Source organism: Hippoglossus hippoglossus, chromosome 4, assembly GCF_009819705.1.
Source record: "Hippoglossus hippoglossus isolate fHipHip1 chromosome 4, fHipHip1.pri, whole genome shotgun sequence".
Classification (NCBI taxonomy): Eukaryota; Metazoa; Chordata; class Actinopteri; order Pleuronectiformes; family Pleuronectidae; genus Hippoglossus; species Hippoglossus hippoglossus.
The window spans coordinates 1,794,850-1,816,085 of record NC_047154.1 but is presented as its reverse complement, the minus strand read 5'-3'; the positions used below and the strand labels follow the sequence as shown (position 1 = coordinate 1,816,085).

The following is a 21,236-nucleotide window of genomic DNA, read 5'->3' as shown; positions in this document are numbered from 1 at the left end:
ACTAGTTGTATTCTATCCATGCAACAGCCAAAAGGAATAATATATCTTTAAAAATGACATGAAAGAAACTGAAATCATATGGTATGAACACAACTTTCAACCAGGGATGAAATTATGCTTTTAAAATACAATATACCAAATAGTCAGTGGCACATTACTTTCTCAGTAATGTTTGCATGATTACATATACATATAATGATATTTAGGTATTGTGTATCCTGTCATACTAGCTCAGACTCTGAACACTTACAGGAAATTGGGGCAAATTCAACAATGAACAGAAGCTAAGGTTTTCATCTATTGACTGTTTTAACCCAGAAGCATCAGCGTGCCCTTCAAAACAGAGTTTCCATGTCCTACTTATCAAATCAAGAAATCCAGTAACGTCTGCCACCTTAATAGGAACCAGTGAACCCCAGTGGACTGTCAGGGTTAATAGAGGAATGCTGTACCTGCAGTGCTTTGACCAGTGCTCCATTTCTGCCTGCTTCTCCCACCAGAACAACCCTTGTCTCCACTTTTGGCAGCATATCTGAGGGAGCAACAGAGGGACAGAGTGAACATGGAGGAGGGGGCATGTAACACACATACACTCATGCCTTAATAGAAGCCAGTGGACCACAGTGGAAGAAAAGAAGAATTGGAAAAGAGACAGATCAAGAAGCATGTCATCTCTGGGAGGTGATGAGAGTTTTCTCATTCTAACCGACAGGCAGTGGCACCAGTCAGCCAATACACTTTATAATTGATTAAGAGCAAGAGAAAAAGAAGACTGCATAGAAATTAGGTTATTAATATACAAGTAACAGAGGAGGCCAACATTCAGTATAATCCCTTTAGGAGAACATGAGAACTAATTTCAACTCCCAAACAAAAACAGATGATATTTGGAAATAACATATTAGCTTCTGCTACTAGAGTATTAAAAATACTTTGAACTTCACAAATACATTCTCATTGTTTCATACCATCACCAGTCAATCTATATAAGGGTCACTGTAGGTAGCGTTATAAGAGAAAAACAATACATGTACTGAGACAATATTTTTGGAGGCACAGAATCACATTATTTTGTGGTCGGCCAATTTCACAAAACAAAAACAAAAAAAGTACCTTATCTGTGTTGAGCCTAAATGGATTTGAACTCATCTGCACCTGAGTTATTGTTATATATTTTTGTAATCAACAAACTAAAGTCCAAATGAATGACCCATTACTTAAATGACTGCAGATGTGTCTGAAGACATATTGTTTGTCGAGCTTGTGAGTATGTATTTCTGTTGTGTGAAAAAATATCAGTATTATTACCCAGACGTCCAATTAATAGATCTTTCACCATTTTATGAAAACAAACTATGTTCTAAAAATGTAATTTTCAAAATTCGTCAGTGCTATCATTACATTTCACAGTATTCCCCCCTTAGCTGGAGGAGTGGCTCCTGGAAAATAACCAATGAGTAAATTTGTCACCCTCCAGGAGAATCCTGGCTCAAAGATTATAGGTTTAATCAGGTCCACCAAACCAAAACTGCTTCTCATGCTGAACTGCACAAACACACATGTGCTATGGTGTATTCAATCATACAAGTTGAAAACCGTTCCTACAAAATTGGACATAACTTTTGTAAACATAGGATTTAGTTTTTGTAGTATTAGCTTGTATCCAATTAACTGGAAACTGAGTGCATGTCTAAATATGTACTGTAGAAGTCAAGAATTAGTTGAATAACGTATTTTGATTGGCACAGAGGGAATCCAAATTTTTGATCACCTGCAGGGATCACCTTCACTGACACCGAAGGTCACACATGGTATATCTGCTTTTTCTTTATATATAAACCACAGCAGCACTTTAGTTTGGGAATTTAGAGATTAGAGAGAATGAGAGATAGGAGAAGAAAAAAAACAGTGAGCCGTTGCAGACTGACCTTCCCCATCTTCAGATGCCATGCCAAGAAATACATGGTCCTTGGTGGTTTCGCCGATCCTCGAATCATAGACCGAAGAATCCACCAACAGGCTCCGAGCTGTCCCTAAAGTCACTATGCTGCTGTCAGCCATGGCAGGAACCTAAGGAGGCACCAAACTGTCCAAACTATCAAAAGTTACAGGGAACGAACAGAGGGAGACACAGGGGGAGAACATGGCGAGGTAGAGAGGAGGGAGAAAGAATAGCAACAAGGGAAAAAAAGGGAGAAGGGTGACAACTGTCAAACCAAAGGCAAAAAACACTTGGCAAGACTTCAAATACAAATGCTGCCCGAGTTTGACAATTCAACTGGAGAGAAAGCAACATGTTTGTGAACTGTGATAACTTTGGTGAAAACTAGGCAATGTGGATGAAAAGTTAGTTTCTGAAACTTTGTAATATGTTGGGTTGTTTACATAACAGCAGCCGTGAAACTGTATCTGCCGGGCTGAATGAAAAGCAGCAGCAGATTAGTGATGTTTAGTACAGTACAAATCTCAGTGTTGGCAACATATTTAGTCATATTGATGGTTATGACTAAAACAGACAGTTGCAACGTTAAAGAAGCATCATTCATTCAAAAACGTAAACTAATTAGGTTTATTGATATGAAGTAATAGCAGACGTCACTTGTCCTGCTCTCGTGTTCACCTAGTCTTTCTGTGATGTGAAACAAAACTGATAGGACAGCAGGAGAATTCTGTCAAACCTAATCCCACGGCCAGTTAACGTTAGCTGCTTGAACAGTGGCACCACATTCCTTTACCTACATGGCCAGACGTTATCTAACATCATGTGGTTTGTAAGTGTGCAAGAGAAAGAAACTCAAAGTAGACCAAACTCACCGCTTGTTTTAGTGGACACTACTTAAGAGAACTAGTTGAAAACACAGAAAAGAACCAGAAAACGGAGCCTTCTGGATATCAACCGGCTGCTGAGCCAGTCAAAGTGAACTAGCTCTCAAGCTAACGCAGCTAGCTACCGGGCTAGTAAGTCCACAACACTAAGAACAGTTCCTGGTAATTCCTCTTCGGTCCAAAACTCTCCTCACAAAGAAAGTAACATGTCTCCGTTAACGCTCGAGCTCGTATCAACACATGCTGTTCTTTATATGTGAAAACAGGCAAAATTCTCGAAGTGAGGCCGCTTTAGTCCGCAGATAGCAAACAACTTCATAATGGCCCAGAGACGGTATCAGCCTGCTGGTCCAGCTCAATTCAAAAAGCAAGGAAAACAACGCTGCCGTGCGCTGATTGGTCAACAGTGTGGCTGAGCTGGCGGCTTCCGCCCTGCGAGGCCGCTGATTGGTCCGTTCATTCAAATCTCGATGCTCACTGCTGTTCTGACGAGACTTGCAACCTTCACGTGCTGTCGGAAATATTACACACTATATCTTTCGACAGAGCAACAACAAGTAATGTATAATTTGAAAATATGTTTTATTCCATTTTAATTCAGTCGAAATAATTCAACAACATGACTACGGACAGTCTATGGATATAAAAAATTATGATATTTTCCAGCTTCATGACTTCATGTACAATGCAACTTAAAGGTTTCTATTATTCCTCTCAAAGAAAGCATTATTTAATGAATTCAAAGAAAATACAGCTTTTTATTCTGTTGCTTTCAGTTTTTGATCCACAAAATTTAAATGGGTCTATTTTCCCTGCCAAAAACAACTGACCTGACTATACTTAGTCAATGACATCTATGTGCAAGGGTTCAAATTAAACATACAAAGACACCCAACCTGGGTTAGGACTACACTTCACAGAGAGGATATTCAAAATATCAGCAACAATGAAAACCAAAGGGCAGAGGACAAGTTCTTGATAATAAAAGTCAATCTAAATCAATGCTTTCCCCCCAAAAAATCCTGGCTTTTCCTTTACAGATCCAGATCGTTTCTTAATTTCATGCTGATGTTCTTCATATGCCAGGTTAGAACAAGCTATGTGTGATATTGATGACACTGAAAATCAATCAATCAATCACAATATGGCCGATTCCAAGGTCAGTATTAATACAGATATCTGACGCAGAATCTGGCATATTGATCATACAGCCCTATTCTCTCTGATATTTTGACACACATGTCTTACAAGGAAACGAAATGTTCCTCACTGACTAAAGTCCAAAATAAAACCGAAATTAAATACTAGAAACTACAATCATGCCAACTGAATTATCAAAACTGGATTTATTTTACCATGGTCAGCACGTTAGACCATGTTTTTGCTAAATGAACAAGGCCTCAGCGATGTAGGCAGAATGATCCAAATAACCAGCTAGATGTAATTATATAGAATTGTGACAGTATGTGTTCTTGTTGTCCCATGTGCAACCTATTCTAATAGGGCATGGCTTAGAACTGCAATTAGCACTCTAACATTGGCAGCAACAGCTTTACTCATTAACATTAGGTCCAGTTGTAAATAAGGTGCAACAAGATGTTTGGTGTAAACATGTTAGCAAGTGACTGAAAGACAGACAATGTTCCGATCTGGTATTAAGATCTCAAGTGATCTCAGGTGATCTCAGGTGAGTACAGGTTAGAACACAACCACAACAATGCATTAAGATCGATAGATAGATAGATAGATAGATAGATAGATAGATAGATAGATAGATAGATAGAAAGATAGATAGATAGATAGATAGATAGATAGATAGATAGATAGATAGATAGATAGATAGATAGATAGATAGATAGATAGATAGATAGATAGATACTGAACTCCAAAATTGTCCTCTATCATAGAGAAAGTGCTGCACATACTGTAGATGCACTGTATGAATGAGTTAGTGAATCGGTGAATGGCAAAAACTGTACTGTACTTTGAGTGGTCATCAAGATCAGAAAAGCGCTATTATAAATACAGAGCATTTATCAAAAGTTTGTATTGTTTAAATTTGTCCTTCTTCTTATAATTTGTGGCAGTCTAGGCATGGGATGTGCATTATTGACTTCTGCCAGTCAAAGTCAACATTAGATTTGGTCTTTGTGACCGGAAATAGGCATTTATTTGCACATAAAACTGTATGAGAACGTGAGATCCATTCACGAGAGATCATTCGAGGTGAATGTGCAGATGAATTCTAATGTCAGTTGTGAACTGACGTACTTAGAAGTGTTCATTTGTCAAAGCATATAGCATTGTGGCATAAGTGTTCTACATGACCTCTGTGGTCCCTCAAGAATATCAGACACATCCTCCTGTAACCTAAGACATCGCCAATTACTGCCAGCTGCAACATCCTAATTCTTCATTCTGAGATCCACCCCAATGAGAACAGAATGAAGATAACAATAATAATTATCAATTTCAGGTCTAATGGGGTATTATTATTATTGTTATTGTTATTGTTATTGTTATTATTGTTGTTATTATTATTATTATTATTATTATCATTATTATTATTATTTCCAAACTACCAACATGCTGTCCTTGAAAGCTACATGGTTGTTACCCAGTGACTGGTTTAGGAAAATATATTAAATGGACTAAAAATTTGTATTAAATACACAATCATCTGTCACATCAGAATACGGTACTCACATGACTTTGACTAATTAAGTCTTAAAACTCAGGCCAAACCCGAGTCCTAACTTACTGTAGCTGCATGATGATGCATCAACTGGCTGGAATTTGGAGAATTTACCTCATCTTTCTGTGCTTGTCAAGTAGTTGGCTACACAAACAGAAATACAACAATCTGTCACACAAAAGCAGGTATACACATTACAGACACACACAAACTGCTGCCCTTTGGGAAGCAGCATGCGGTCTGGAGGATGGTGAACACAAGCAATTTTCTTTTTCTGTGGTGACTTTTGTTGTGAAATCCTTAGTATGCTCGTCATATTCCTGGGGCTGTTGGACACCTCCTCCAGTCATACATACTGACACACGCACACACAATCTCTGTCTGTCATTCTGTATTCAGCCCTCGGGAGCTTCACTGTGCGGAACAAAGCTTTGTCAAGACCATATCTTCCTTCTGTCCGGGTTTATCCTCTCTATACTTCCTACTTCCTCAAACCTTTATATTTCTAGCTCAGTGCTCTCTGCTCTTTGATGCTCAGTCACTAAACACACACAGATATGAATCGAAACAAAGGTAGAGGGAGACCACGCACTCTTGAGATGTTAACAGGCCACCAAAAAGTTACAAAACCAACCAGGGAAAATTCTTTCACTAACTCTTTTCGTACTGAATAACTATGAGCCATGCTTGGCGATGTCTTTATGGTGTAGACCTCTAAGAAAAGTAATTCACAAAATACAAATGTCAGGATGAACTTTTCTTCTTATAGCTTTCATGATAAAACTGTTAAATCTCCATCAAGTTATTTTAATGTAATGCAATTTAAATACAAAAGTGAGTTAATGCCTGGCTCATGTTTCAAAAATCCAAACAAAGGATTTTTGGAAATTACTGGTTATTGATGAAAAAGGGTAAATCAAGCCCTGGTCAGCCTTGTATGTGAAGGAGGCTACGGTTTATTACAAGGTGGGTTTTTTACTTGCGTATTCCTATCCATTTATTTGTTGGTACAGGTCACTGACCTTGAAAAATAAGAACCATCCACAAGGCATTGTCAGAGTGTGCAGCAAAATATCAGGCACCACCCTAAATGACCTCCCTAACCTGCACAAGGGCATGTCCTTGAGGAAGGCCAGGTCGATTCTGGCTGATCCCAGTCACCCCCTGTTTTTTGAGTTCCACCTCTTCTGCCAGGCCACAGATATATCTTACCTAGATGCAGGACAAACAGATGTAGGAACTCATTTGTCCTTGCTGTCACTAGCTTTTTAAATACCCTAACATGAGAGTTTTAAGTATTAACTGTGTATTTTGTTTATGTTTTTATGTTTTATTTATGTCCTCTGCTGGCTGTGTGATTGTTCTGCTGGCTGTACAACAAATTGCACCTCGGGGACAATAAAGACACCTTGAACCTTGAAGAGGTATAAATCTCAATCTGTCTGACTGTCTGACTCGCTTTAAACGTTGCACTACTAACAGACTGTATCCATTCAAAAAATGCTTGCATTTGAAGGCTACACCCGACACTGACATCAATGAGGAGTATGCAAAACATCTAAATTATTTAAATTACGTGTTGAATTCATAGTTTATCTGACATCACTTCTGAGTGAGTCAACTTTTTAAACTGACTAATGTTATCTGCTAAGATAGTAGGCTAACATTAACTAGCTGTCGATATGATCAGGAAAACTTTAAAGAGGGTAAAACATTTTTTTAAAGTGTAAATTTGCCTAGATAGATATTAATTCATGCGTTTTGCCTTGAGCTGGTGATTTCCTCCATTTCTGCCGCCTTTGTGCTGATTTCTGCTGCAGTCCTGAAATTCTTTCATCCCCACCCAGATGCTTTCCGGCAAGTGCAGAGCACTTATTCCTGAATTCAAAATAAAAAAAAATTGTTGCTGTGTGCTAACTACTTGCAGCAGATCAAACACTTCAGTAAGTCAGCAGCAGAAGTGGTTTTAAAAGCAACTGAATCTGTCCATGTACATTAAATTCTCTGTTGTCCTCCAAAACCTAACCCTTTGTGCAGGTTTTGAAACACTATGTTGAATATGTTGAAACACCCATAAAAGTCACAGCTATGGAAATCAGCAAAGAGGCACCATGCCATGATGACACATTTTAGTTGATGGAGTTAATTGTTGTGTACAAATTGCATGAAAATGTAAACACTTGGGTAAGGTTGCCTTTAGATAAACATCAATGACTGCAACATGTTTTTGTGACAAAGCTATGATCTGCATCTTGTTCAGGAGCCACAGGTTGCCGACCCATGCAAGAAACAAATCAAATATAAAACCTTTAACATGAGACCAGGCTAGTTTGGTGTGGCTTTATGTCAGCTGTAACAGTTTGTTGTTTCGCTCATATCATGATCATGTTATTCAGAACTCTTAACGACCTTTACACACCTTGTTTTCCTGGCTCGAGATGAGAGGATGTTTGTGATTCGGGCTTCAACCCCTTTACTGCAAAAAAGTATCTTGTTTTTTCCTTGCGCTGACTTTCTGATATTTTTAGCATGTTTGATCGGCAGCAGAAAGGTCAGTCGTCAGATGGAGAATTCAGAATCACTCAAAATATGTATTATCAATAGTACATGTCATGGATTAGATTTGCTTTCCTACTGAAAAGCAAATCTTTACTTTGAAAACAGTGACTGGCAATGTTTCTCTGAAAATGTAAATAACAACCAGGTAAAATGTATCCCTGTCCTTACAAAGACAAACTGAATGACAGCTTGTTTCTACAGCAGTTGAAGCCTCTGAGAAGCACAGGATGGATTTTTTGTCAAATCATTTAATAAACAATAAGTCACATGTTATTTTTCGAGTCTTCCTTTATAAAAGACCCGATGGTATCCTCTCACAAAATCAAAGATCAGAGAAAATATGTACTCCCTGTGCTTTGTGCTCCATCCAGTATCTAACATGTATTGTTGAGGGTCGCAGGAGAGGCTGAACCCAATTCTGAGCTGACATTGAGCGAGCGGCAGGGTTCACCCTCATCAGGTGGCCATTGTACCACTGGGCCAACATAGGAAAACAACTCACATTCACAACTCTTATGGTTGGGCTGTGATGGTACAGTGGTGCATTAAGGCTCCAACCTGCTACATGCAGTGAACTGTGATCTCCTCAGTGGGTGTGTGTGCTGTCGGCAAAAGGGTAAATATTCATGCGAGGCAAGCTCTTCTTCGGGCAAGCACTACTGTTGCTCTCCAATACTGCATTAGGAGTGGAGTCTGCAGTCTATAAAAACACAGCGGAAGGCTCTGGAAGAGGAAAGTAGGAAAAGTTGAACTTGACCGTTCTTGGTTAAATGTTTTACATGTTTCTTATCTTAATACTGTCAATAAATTTAAAACTGAGGCGAATTGAACTCCCCTCTTTGTTTAATCAGGGGCAGCATGTCATGATGGGTTTTTTGCTAGTGTTTTTGTCTATTCTTGTGTCTCCCCCTCCGTGTGTGTGTGTGTGTGTGTGTGTGTGTGTGTGTGTGTGTGTGTAGGTGTGTTTGTGTGTGTGTGTGTGTGTGTGTGTGTGTGTGTAGGTGTGTAGGTGTGTGTGTGTGTGTGTGTGTGTGTGTGTAGGTGTGTGTGTGTGTGTGCGTGTGTGTGTGTAGGTATGTGTAGGTGTGTGTGTGTTTGTGTGTGTGTTTGTGTGTGTGTGTGTGTGTGTGTGTAGGTGTGTGTGTGTGTGTGTGTGTGTAGGTGTGTTTGTGTGTGTGTGTGTGTGTGTGTGTGTAGGTGTGTGTTGGTGTGTGTGTGTGTGTGTGTGTAGGTGTGTTTGTGTGTGTGTGTGTGTGTGTGTGTGTAGGTGTGTTTGTGTGTGTGTGTGTGTGTGTGTGTGTAGGTGTGTTTGTGTGTGTGTGTGTGTGTAGGTGTGTGTAGGTGTGTGTGTGTGTGTGTGTGTAGGTGTGTTTGTGTGTGTGTGTTTGTGTGTGTGTAGGTGTGTGTGTGTGTGTGTGTGTGTGTAGGTGTGTAGGTGTGTTTGTGTGTGTGTGTGTGTGTGTGTGTGTGTGTGTGTGTGTGTGTGTGTAGGTGTGTGTAGGTGTGTGTGTGTGTGTGTAGGTGTGTTTGTGTGTGTGTGTGTGTGTAGGTGTGTTTGTGTGTGTGTGTGTGTGTGTGTGTGTGTGTGTGTGTGTGTGTGTGTGTGTAGGTGTGTTTGTGTGTGTGTGTGTGTGTGTGTGTGTGTGTGTGTGTGTGTGTGTAGGTGTGTGTGTGTAGGTGTGTGTGTAGGTGTGTTTGTGTGTGTGTAGGTGTGTGTAGGTGTGTGTGTGTGTGTGTAGGTGTGTTTGTGTGTGTGTGTGTGTGTGTGTGTGTAGGTGTGTTTGTGTGTGTGTGTGTGTGTGTGTGTGTGTGTGTAGGTGTGTGTAGGTGTGTGTAGGTGTGTGTGTGTGTGTGTGTGTGTGTGTGTGTGTGTGTGTGTGTGCTTCACTGACCCGATTTCCTGCACAACCAGGCTCCAATCTACCCATCACCTGCAGTATAACAACTCTAGCCACTTATTGCCAGCAACACCTCAGTAGGAGCTAAACTCGCCAAACCCTCAGCCCCTCTGTCTTGTAGTTTCTAGTGAATCCTTTGTGTGCTAATCTAACCGTTTGCCTCCTTGCTCCCAGGACCTCCATGCCAGCCACAATCTGCCTCGGCCTGCTCCCCCAGAAGAGATAGACTAGCAGAATCAGTTACCAGCTTTTTTTGCATGATGTCTATACTTTTGTTGTCTGTATCATTATCATTATTGTTTTACTCTCTGAACTTCCTATTGTTTGTTGTAAAGCACTTATTTGTTATTTGTTTTGAAAAGTGATATACAAATAAAGTTATTATTATTATGCTGTAGTGTAACCTTAATAGCTGGGTTTGTTATTGAGGTGGGAGCAGAGGCCTGGCTGGCACCGCTCCATCAAACTTGAGGAGCAGCTGATCACTGACAAAATAATAGAAATACTGCAGGCCTGTATTTCATCACATACTTCAATGTAAGAAAAAGCCATACACTTACCACTTTGACAGCCATGTCTGCAGCAAAAAGAGACAGACAGTTCCCCTCCTATTTGCTTGCCTTTCACTTCCTAACTTACAATAATTACATACATTTTAATGCAAATGATCTTGAAATAAAATGTTGTGATTTCTCTCTGACAGCGTTTGTTCACCGCCTACCTACACCGATTTAAATAACATCTCTTTTGAACACCCATCACCCACGAGTCTTGTGTGGGGGTTAGAGAGTACAGCAAGGTGTTGGAAGAGCATCTCATCTCCTCTGTTCGCACTGTGCTTTGTTATCTCTCAGTCCCAGGGTCTGTGCTTGTTATGTGCAGTTACAAGCCTAAGTGAAAAGCTTGCTTTCCTCTTGCTCATGCTTTTACAATGACAGCAGACTCACAGAGAAAGTCAAGGTCTGTGTGAAGATAGATGTTTTAAGATCAAGTGCTTATGGCTGCTGAGAGAGCTCAATGCACTAGAGTAAAGTGATGAACCCGACTTGCTCATTGTCCTGACTTTTAAAGTTACTGAAGTTGTATTCTCTTCATTGGAGTTGGAGTTGTTTATTTTATTTTATCAGCATGATTTGAATATTATTGCAGATATCTGACAACCTAGCCATCGCATTTTGCCCAACACTGGGAAAACTGCCCCATCATGTGAAGCACTCCACGTCCCTCCATGTCTGTCTTACAAACTGTCTGCCTTACATCACAACCTGCTTGTCAAAGAGCATGTTTCCACTGTTTGTATGAAATCAGTATCAGTATCACTATTTTGTGTCCCCTGGAAAGACTTCTGTTGTCGTCTGTGCGACCTGCATCATGTGTTGTCAAATTCATGAAGATGTATTCTTGACTTCTCTTAAGTGTTGCAGTGCACTGACCATTGGCCACCACACATGTTTGATGACTGGAAAATATTCACTGCCAGTAAAGTCTAATGATCTTGGTAGTCTTTGCTCGACTTCTGTTTTTTTTATTCTGAAGCAGCAAATGGACGTTGTTGGGACTGGTAAGAGATGACCTCTTCAACACATAACATAACAGTATTCCAGCAGGTACACCAGACTAATGATGCAAATCCTTGGGACAGTTCCCAACACTGAACTTGAGAAACTTCATTGTAGCTCTGCTGAACGTGGATCTTGAGGATCTTCCAGTTGTACCACATAGTCATTAGGACGTGCAGAGCCTGGAGACTTAGCTCTGAGTATAATAGTAATCTGTGCCCTCTAATTATCCCTGAATTTTATTAAAGGAGAGCAAAGGTTTATGAAAACATGGGTTTCATTTTGTTGTTCTGGTCATTTGTTCAGTTGGTTATATTATAAAACTGTACTCATCAAAGTGCCTTTGAAGTTTTAGGAATGAGACGACAGTGTTTAATAATTTATGTACAGAAGCTGGAAACACAACCAGATGACCAGGAAGGTTGTAAACTAATTGTATGAACACGTTTTTGCAAGAGTAAGTTTATTTGAAGGTAAATCTAAACAAGAAACAAATGTTCACAATGATCTCTATTATGTGCAACAAAGGCAAACTGATCAAAGTTGAAGCAGGAGTGATTTGTACACTTCTGTAGACTGGATGTCGTGTACGGATGTTGTATGTCATGGTCCATGTTCCCTCAACACTCTTTATGTAGTCGCTAAACTACTTCAGTACTTAGTAGCTGTTATATGTTACTTCAATGCAATGCTAAAAGTGTATGTATATGGACTGCTTGGGTATAATACAGACATGGATATACTTTGAGTTTTGACCAAAACTGTCATCTTTAACATGCCTAAAATACGTTTAATGGGGGTGACAGTTTATTAATGTTCTCTTTGTTCTTGTGTTTGTGATTGTGACATAAAATGTATGCATGGTTCAGTAATTCCAGAGTTTAGTAATCGTGCACACAATATTAACATTTTTATCCATGATACCTGCTGGGGTATAAGCTATAGGTTGCTTTGAGTCCACAAACAAACAAAACAATCACTGAGAGCAGCCTGTGCTGGTGTTAGTAAATTATAAAGACCAGGTCAAACTTTGAGCATTTCTTTATAGCACTGTTATTGAGGGGGGTGCTGCTCCTCCAGTGCAAACAAAGAGATAACGGCGGAAATGTTTAAAGATAATGAAAAGGAAAAAGCTTTCACATAATACTTTTGCGAACGTTTCTCTTTTCCTGATCTGAAACCTACTTTTGCTTTTATGTACACGTATTTGCTCGCCTGGCTATTGGATAGTGAGGCAAAGGATGGTATCTGATTGTAGGTGGATGTGACAGGAACTTTCCTTTCCAACATAGAACTGTGGTCTCAATTTTAAGTTCTACAACAAGCACCTCTGTATTAATTCTTACATTTTTAGGCTTGGGAGAATATAATGAGTTTAAGCATACAAAAAACACAGGGACAAACTTCATATTGTCATTGCATATTATCACAATGAAGCAATATGTACATTACAATGACAGATACAATATACAGATTGGATACATTCTATAGTTTTGTTTAATGGCAATTAAATTGCAGGATGCATTTCAACTGAAATATTTTCTTTACAAAGATACAACATTTTTCAATAAACACAGAATGAGGATAATATACAGTATGTTCAAGAGAGTGTGACTTTACAACCAGACTAATATTAATGTGTATGAAGTGTAATAGAGTTCTGCCCTCTGGTAACCAGGGAATCTTTAAATCTTTATATTGCTGTCTTTCTTTTGATCCATCCATCCATCCTTCCAACCACAAGTCTACCGAGGTATCCAACCATCAATCCATAAACCCACCCACCAGTTGCAACATTGATGCATCCATTCTTCCATCCATTCTTCCATCCATCCATCCATCCATCCATCCATCATCCACCTTTCAAATCGATAACCCATCCATCCATCCATCCATCTTTACTTGCTTATAAAGGTCAGGGTAATTACAACTCTGACTTGTCTTCAAAGACTTAACTGTAACTTTCTTCCAGAGTAACTAAGTCTTACATTCTGACATGTATTCAATCACTAGGTGAATATTTATCCTTTTTTTACATCCTTTCAGTTTCCTTTCTTTTTTTTCTAATAACTTACAGTCTGCAAATCGAAGCAGGTGTCATCTACACATTTACACATATGAAACCTTTGGGCTCCTTCCTGCAACATGCCGTGCTTCATCTGTTTGTGAATACAGTGCACAGTGCTGTTTTGGATTTATCAGTGAATAGTCCGCACAATTCTGTCCGTCAGTAGAAATACAATATTGTAAAGCCTCTGAGAGTGATACAGCAGTTGTACAAATTGATCTTTACACATTTACTACAATGCCCTCCTGGCATCCAGTGTGCAGTGCTATTTTCACCTGCTGATGTTAGGAAACAACCCGGGTACTGTTTGCAAAAAAAAAAGCATTTCCCTGAAAAATCACTTGGAGGCAACAGCCAAACATTTCCAGATGTTTCTCACAACATACAGCAGAGTATGTGCTAAAAAAGTGAAAACCCCATTATGTGCAGATGAGTCCAAGTAGAATAACATGTCAGAGAAATCAATCTGTTTCCTGACACATGATTTACAACAGCACCCCATCCATCTACAGAATTGATGTGTTACAGTTACGCTTAATTCATCAAAAGCCATTTGGCTTCTTCCGTCTGTGATTCACCATATATGTGTAAAGATAAACTGGAAAACACATTATGATGGATTTATTTCTGTTGCAATGTAATTTAGCTCTCATTGGCTTCAATTGATGCACCTTTGACAGACTGTAGCAAGCTGCACCAATCATACATTTGACTAAACGGTGAGTTAAATGACTGTGTATCAGTATAGCCTATTTTAGCTCACTGTTTTGGTTGTTTTGGTGCTTCCACTCTCATCAGCCTTGTCTCTGGATGCTTTGGGCAAGCTGTCCTCAAGCATCACAGTACCTTGCTTGGCACCAGAAGGCAGATAAACAAAGTTAGGAACTAGTCTATGTCTCTACACAGAAAATGCATACAGTTTTATTTTTTACAACAGCTGTGTATAGACTAAAACACAGCAAGAAATTTCACATGTGATTTACATTAGTCAGGTTGCCAGAACCAACTGAATTCCAATGTAACCCCATATCTGCTTGATGTCTAATAGTAAAGTATGTGCTAACATGGTAGCATTGTCAACTTTATAAGACAGTTTTTGACCCAGAATGTCTAAAAACCCAACAAACAGGATATAATACAAGTTCTGTCCAGACATAATAAACCAAGAAGAATATCTGGATTGTAAATGCCTATATAAAATGGTGATATCTTTCAACTTCTTTGAGCAATTTATATAGATCATTTGCAAATGTACAGGGTGTGAGATAGGGCACGTTGAGATAATATACAACATCTGATGTAACTTAATGGCAATATATCTACTAGGGACTATCTACTGAAGCAAGGCAAGCAGGACAACTTGTAGTTTCTTCTGGAGACTGCAGCTGCTGTGGAGGGTCGGTAATTCCAACCTGGAGCAGATGAAGCAGATGAAGCGAGGCAGCAGAGGCAGAACCTGGTCTCTAAGAGATTTGCATCAGCGCAGTGTAGCAGCAAAACAGGGCATCATGCCAAGGCCTGCTCACAACCAGCACATGGAGGTGATCACTTTTTCCTGTGGTTATAAAAGTCAAAAATGGAATCTGACACTTCAGGTATCCAGCCCAGCCACTGTATTTTCTACAGTATTTAATCAGAATTCATCCACATTTGGATGTAAATTTCAGTGTCCATGTCTGTCAGTCTTCAGGCCCCAGACACAACAGCTGGTTGAGCTCAAATACTTGTATGGCTTCCCCTGGGGTCACATTCAGGCCTGTTACGGTTCCAACTTTTTGGAGACTTCACTGAGAAGCTTGAAAAACGTTGGTTTAAAAACAACAACAGGCCATATTTGTAGACTAATATGGCTACATGTTTGAAAAAAACTAATAGTCATTGACATTTCAAGTCCAGCTTAAGAAATTACAGTTTAAAAACTGTAGTTATAGAGTTATCAGTCATGTTTGTGATACAACAAAATGTTTGTCATCCAGCGTAATGAACAACAATAGTCAGCCATGTTTAGCTGCTGTCCTGAGACACAGTTCCACACGTACTGGCTTCATTTTCATCTGAGTCGGAGAGAGCTGCTGTACACAGTTCACTGAAGATATCTGCAAAAACAAGAAAAATTCATGTCAGCTTCAACTTCAAATATAATCTTGCATCTTATTATACAAGATATATTCACACAAATATAATATAAAATAATATGCAGGGAAAAAGGGAAAAGCAATATATGGACAAACTGTGGCGTTCAAAAAAGGATGCACAGCCCGCACTCATGAGCCAATAAAACCAACCAAACAATGAAGCGTACAGTATATGACACACATACAGCGTACAATAAAACTGAGTACACCCCTGTGCAATACCACTTAATTGTTAAATGACTTTAAAAGTGTCATCTTATAATAACTGTATTATTTCAAAATTGAAATTGCAGTGTATTTGATCTTTAGACATTGATAAGCCTCTCCATTTATGTCAGACACGGTCTTTAATAATGAATGTTTTAAATATGATTTTGTCATTATTTCCAAACTGAGAGAGCCCAGAGTCCAAGCATGACAGGGATGTCCCAACATGACAGTAATCTTGAACAATGCGTAAAAAGAGTCGACGTATACTTCAGAGGTTTTCTATTGGATACATAGATTTGTGTAAGAGCTTTATATATACAGTCTGTGTGTGAGAATGGTGTCATCCATTGGAGAATCCAATCTGCCATCTAAAATAAAGGTGGACATACGAACAATTAAAAAACAAAAGAACGGGATCTCACTAATGGAAGATGCACAGACTTTTGTTGGTTCAAAGTTTAAAGAGTCAGAGAACAGGATTTGTAATTATGATACATTTTATTGATATTAACCAGGGATGTACTCAGTTTTCTTGTATACTGTAAAAGTGAGGCATTCAGTTTCTGTCAGCCAGTAAAGTGCTAAAAGAATTATAGCGAAGGAAGATATTGGCAATCACTACAGACAGGTGAAGAGGTCTTCTTGTAAACGGGTTCCACTTAACTAAAATACTGGAGGGTAACTGCTAGAGCGTGTAATTCTGTCCTCCTCCTCACAAAAAAAAAAGCCAGAACCAAACAAGATAAAACTCAGACTCAGAATAAGAAGGAGGTTAAAGGAAGAGAAAGGTGAGGAGAGCGGAGGGGATAGTTGATTCAAACAGGCTGGAGTGGAGAGAGTTCCGCAACAAAACAAGCGAGGCCATAACAAACACTTCAAGGACCAGCCGTCAAACCGGCATGAGAGGGGGTAAATGGTGAGGAGACGGATGGAGAAGAGAACAGAGGGGACAAGGAAGTCGGGAGAAGGGAGAGCCAGAGAGAGCACAGAGCCTAGGAGTGGCTGTCCTGCATGAAGTAGTAGAACTCATCAACAGGGTACTGAGACTGCGCTTATCCTTCAAAGTGATTTGAAGGATAAGCGCAAAAAGGTTTGTGTATATGGAGCCACTGGTTCAAGACGTATTTTAGCTGACTGTAAATTCCTAGCTGATGGGTGTCTTTAATGACGTCCTCACAGAGTAACTTAACTGTAACTCAAAGGGTGAAAAGTTGATAAACCAAAGCAATACCATGTTTTGCTTTTTTACTAATACTACAAAAAAGTTATGAACTATTATTCAATAGATTTTGGCATAAACATGACTGACAATAGCGATATTTTTCAGTTTTCTTCAAAACATAATGTTCACCCTCAGCTCCCTCAACAAAAGCAGCAGCAGCTCTATGTTTAGCGACTGGATGTTTCTTACGACCCCCCTGGATGTCTTAGTTGAGTTGTCCTGTCCTTTATAATGCAGCTAGGTATCTAGATGATTAAACCAGAATGTCATTAATTTCATATAATTCAAGTCTGAGAGAGAGAGAGAGAGAGAGAGAGAGAGAGAGAGAGAGAGAGAGAGAGAGAGAGAGAGAGAGAGAGAGAGAGAGAATTCAGAGTGTAATAAGGGGAATTTGCTTCAATCAGTGACATCATGCTCTGATTATTCAACTCAACAAGCCAAAGCTCTTCCGTCCCCATCCGCTCCATCCTTCCATCCAACCTGAACCCTATCCAACCGTCCCTCCCTCTCCCAGAGCAGTGGCTCACCCAAGCCCACCCAATCCCTGGCCACGTGGTCCAACTGCCGAGTGAGAGAGCGAGGGAGCAAATGACCAAGTTGGAGTAAAGTAATGGATGGGTGGAGTGGCTTGGCGAGTGAGTGTGTTACAGCAAGGCGGTTAGTCAGAAATTTCAAGTGTTGTTACTTCACAAGTGACCTCGTTCAGGTGCTGTGTGCAGCGTACTGGACGGAGCCAGCACTGTCTCCTCTGTTAAAAGGTTCTTCACTAGCCTAGAAACACAGTACAGGGGAGGGTCTTCACTCGCTCACAGGACAAAAGGAAAAAACAGGAACACTTCATCTTACAGCTCCCATACACTCCAATTTTTACTCACTGTAAGATTTGGACATTAAGTTTGCAACAACAGTAAAATACAGTGAGTAGGATGGAGGCTTTCTACAAATGCTGATGACAGATTTCACAGTATAGCACCAAAGGGTAGGTCAGTGCACAAGTCATTCGAGTGGTTGTAAACCCCCAGAGCAACTGAGACGGTTTCCAACAAATGAATCTATATCAACATGGGTTTGACAGATTCTCCATCAGGTTTTCCAGTTAGATATTCAGCAGCTTGGTTACACACAATTTGTTCAGTGAATCAAATAGTGTTGGTCCAGTGTTGGGCCCACTGACAGCTGTTTGAGCTGGTTGGAGAAACAGTCAACCAAGAAAAACCTTGAAGGTTTGGCCAAGAATTGGTTTTTCATCTTTCCCACACTGTTAAAAATACTAACATCACAAGCTGAAACTGAGACTTTCTTTCTGCAGAGGTTGAACGAAGAACCAGTGTTCTGGATGGTTTATGGTACAAATAGTAAAATATAAATGTGAGAAAAGAAAGGGAAGTGAATTTGTGCCTGAATCTTAAATGAACCTTCGTGAGGGGTTGCTCATTTGGATGGTCGGGATTGTCGATTAGAGTAACTCGACATCAGGGAGAAAAGCCATCCAAACAATGACCATAACACACACACACACACACACACACACACACACACACACACACACACACACACATTCAGAGAGTCAAAGTGTTTTTAGCTTATGAGCTGCCGTACAAATACATAAATCTCTAATTCAACCCCCTACACATGTATCTCAGTTCAGAGTTGCCACCCCCCCACACCATTCCGCTGTACATGACTCATATTTTACATAAATACTCTGATTGAGTCCTTGTTCACCATCTAGGATGAACAAACATCAGACTTTCACAGACATTAAGTTTGAGTCTTGGTCGGAGATCAGTTATGAAATGCTAACGTCGCACAGAGCGTCTCTCCTGTCACACAGTGCTGTCACCAGGCCACCAGAGCAGGGAGGATCAGAGCAGCCAACAGAAACGATTTGTACTGTCCGATGTTCTGCTGTCCTGCATTTCCATCACACGTCGCTTCTCTCACTGTTAGTGTTGTGGTGCAGACACTAAAAGATGACAGACTGCCTGCCCGTTGCTCCTGCAGTTGTCTGTGCACTGTGAGGCTGTTTCTCAGGACCCAAATACTGACTCCAAATAAAGGTGCACTGAAGAATATTGAATGTGAACATGCTTACTGGTTTCTCTATAGCAGGCAGGTATTTAGGCAAACAGAAAGTTCAAACTCAAAGACACTGAGTGGAAGCACAAGGTATCAACGGGGGAAACAAACAGGAGCATGAAGAGAGACCAGAGACATAAACAGAATAGACAAACTGACAGAGGGGACTGGGAGCACAGAGACTAAACCACACAAAGGTGACAGGGGTAAAATGGACAAAGGTGAAACACATCAGGGCAAGACAGACAGACAGACAGACAGACAGACAGACACACACACACACACACACACACCCACACACACACACACACACACACACACACACACACACACACACACACACACACACACACACACACACACACACACACACACACACACACTGTTTCTGGCATTACACAAGAGAGAGAAGTAGTGTCTTCCCTTATTCTGCTCATACTGTGACTTTGTGTTGACAGGACGTGGTCGGGTGTTCTCATTCCTTATACAAACATACCACACACTGCCAAGAGATCGCCCACATGGGCTGGGACAGGGACAGTGTGTGTGTGTGTATGTGGGTGTGAAATGATAGCCTAAACCTGGGAAGGTGCAACACACTAGTGGGATGGGGATGTTAGCAAGCATATTCAAACTTAAGTTTGGAAAAAGAGTGACTACAAACACACACATACACAAACACACACACACACACACACACACACACACACACACACACACATACATACACACGCATGAACGCAGAACACAGTTTTGGTCAACTCATTAGGAACCAAACTTTGGGTCCTAATGAGGTGCACTGGTCCGTCACTGTTAATGCTGGTAAAGGTCCTAAAGAGTAAACAAAATGAACACACACACACACACACACATTTGTATTTGTTCCAGAAGTTGATCTATACACACAACGACAAACACAATTGCATGAGCACATGCATCCAGCAGCAAGCAGTTCATCAGTCACATTCAGTTAAACTCTGTAGGGTTGCACATTAACTTTGATCCAAAGAAAAAGCGAGTGGGCTTATGAATTCTTCATTTTACTCAAGCGAGGAGCAGAGACAAGTGAGACTTTTTAGCTGCAAAAACCCACAGATGCAGTTGACAGGAGAATTCTTTAAGAGGCTGAAATATGCATGGGCTGATGCATAAATGAGAATATTCAAAGAAAGTCAAGCTCTTATCTAAAAGAGTTTAGTCACTTCCGAAAGCAGCAAGCTCGCATGAGACGACAACACTCTCATCTTAGCTTTGGACTCGCCGCTTTTCTATGAAGACGGTAGAGCCACTGTTTTCCTGGCAAGCCAAAAGGATAGATGGCGGCGGTGGGGGACATGAAATAGTGATTTATAATTCATCTGAAGCCAGTGTGTTTTTAGACACCTCACTTGATTTCACAATAGACCATTACTCACATGTTTTGTTGTCTACCACAGCTTAATCAGGGTGATGTTACAGTGAAATAAAATGTAAATGCAAATCAGCCACACTGAGCCTTTAATTGATGTGAAGAGAAAGCAGGGCAGCAGAGGAGCAGCAGAGGAGCAGCTGTTTCACTCGTCTCTTTTCCTCTCTCCTGCTTGGTGGATTATTTCTGACTAAACTGAAGGTAGATTTCTACCCAGGGAAGAAACGGTGAGCGTACTGATTACTGATACCAACAGGAGAGGAGAAAAGCCTTTCCTAATGCAAAACTACATAATATCATCAACACTGATTTCAGTCTCAGACAATTCAACATGATAGCTGTGCCATTCTGAAGCATAATGTTGAATATTTTTGGATACTATATCAGAATCACTGTTCGAGGCTGAAGTTGATGGTGTTGTTGTGACGTTGCATTATCTCAAGACCATGCACTTTCTCTATCCATTTATGCTCTCCAGGGTCATGGAGGCTGGAGCCTGCATTCAGCTAAAGGCAGGATATGGACAGGGTTGCCAGTGTGTCTCAGTACATAGCAGATAAATAGAATATATCACTGG

General features: G+C 40.2%; 2 protein-coding genes across 12 annotated transcripts in view; both read right to left on the bottom strand.

Annotated features, from left to right (window-relative positions):
- The window catches only part of ect2 (epithelial cell transforming 2), a 36,581-nt gene extending 33,368 nt beyond the window's left edge, over nt 1–3,213 (bottom strand). For 4 of the 5 annotated variants that reach the window (XM_034583880.1, XM_034583884.1, XM_034583881.1 and 1 more), the window contains exons 1-3: nt 2,815–3,168; nt 1,929–2,095; nt 453–532 (exon numbers count right to left, since the gene is read on the bottom strand). In XM_034583880.1, the coding sequence (XP_034439771.1) occupies nt 453–532; nt 1,929–2,061 (213 nt within the window). In that variant the 5' untranslated portion in view covers nt 2,062–2,095; nt 2,815–3,168. Of the gene's footprint in view, nt 1–452; nt 533–1,928; nt 2,096–2,814 lie in introns of all 5 variants that reach the window. The other variant, XM_034583882.1, reaches the window with a different exon arrangement.
- Nucleotides 3,214–13,016: 9,803 nt separating this feature from the next.
- The window catches only part of mcf2l2 (MCF.2 cell line derived transforming sequence-like 2), a 132,937-nt gene continuing 124,717 nt past the window's right edge, over nt 13,017–21,236 (bottom strand). For 5 of the 7 annotated variants that reach the window (XM_034583874.1, XM_034583877.1, XM_034583879.1 and 2 more), the window contains 3 exons: nt 17,870–17,943; nt 15,645–15,701; nt 13,017–15,392 (listed from right to left, as the gene is read on the bottom strand). In XM_034583874.1, coding sequence (XP_034439765.1) covers nt 15,322–15,392; nt 15,645–15,701; nt 17,870–17,943 — 202 coding nt within the window. In that variant the 3' untranslated portion in view covers nt 13,017–15,321. Of the gene's footprint in view, nt 15,393–15,431; nt 15,702–17,869; nt 17,944–21,236 lie in introns of those variants that run through there. The other 2 variants (XR_004613701.1, XM_034583878.1) reach the window with 2 other exon arrangements.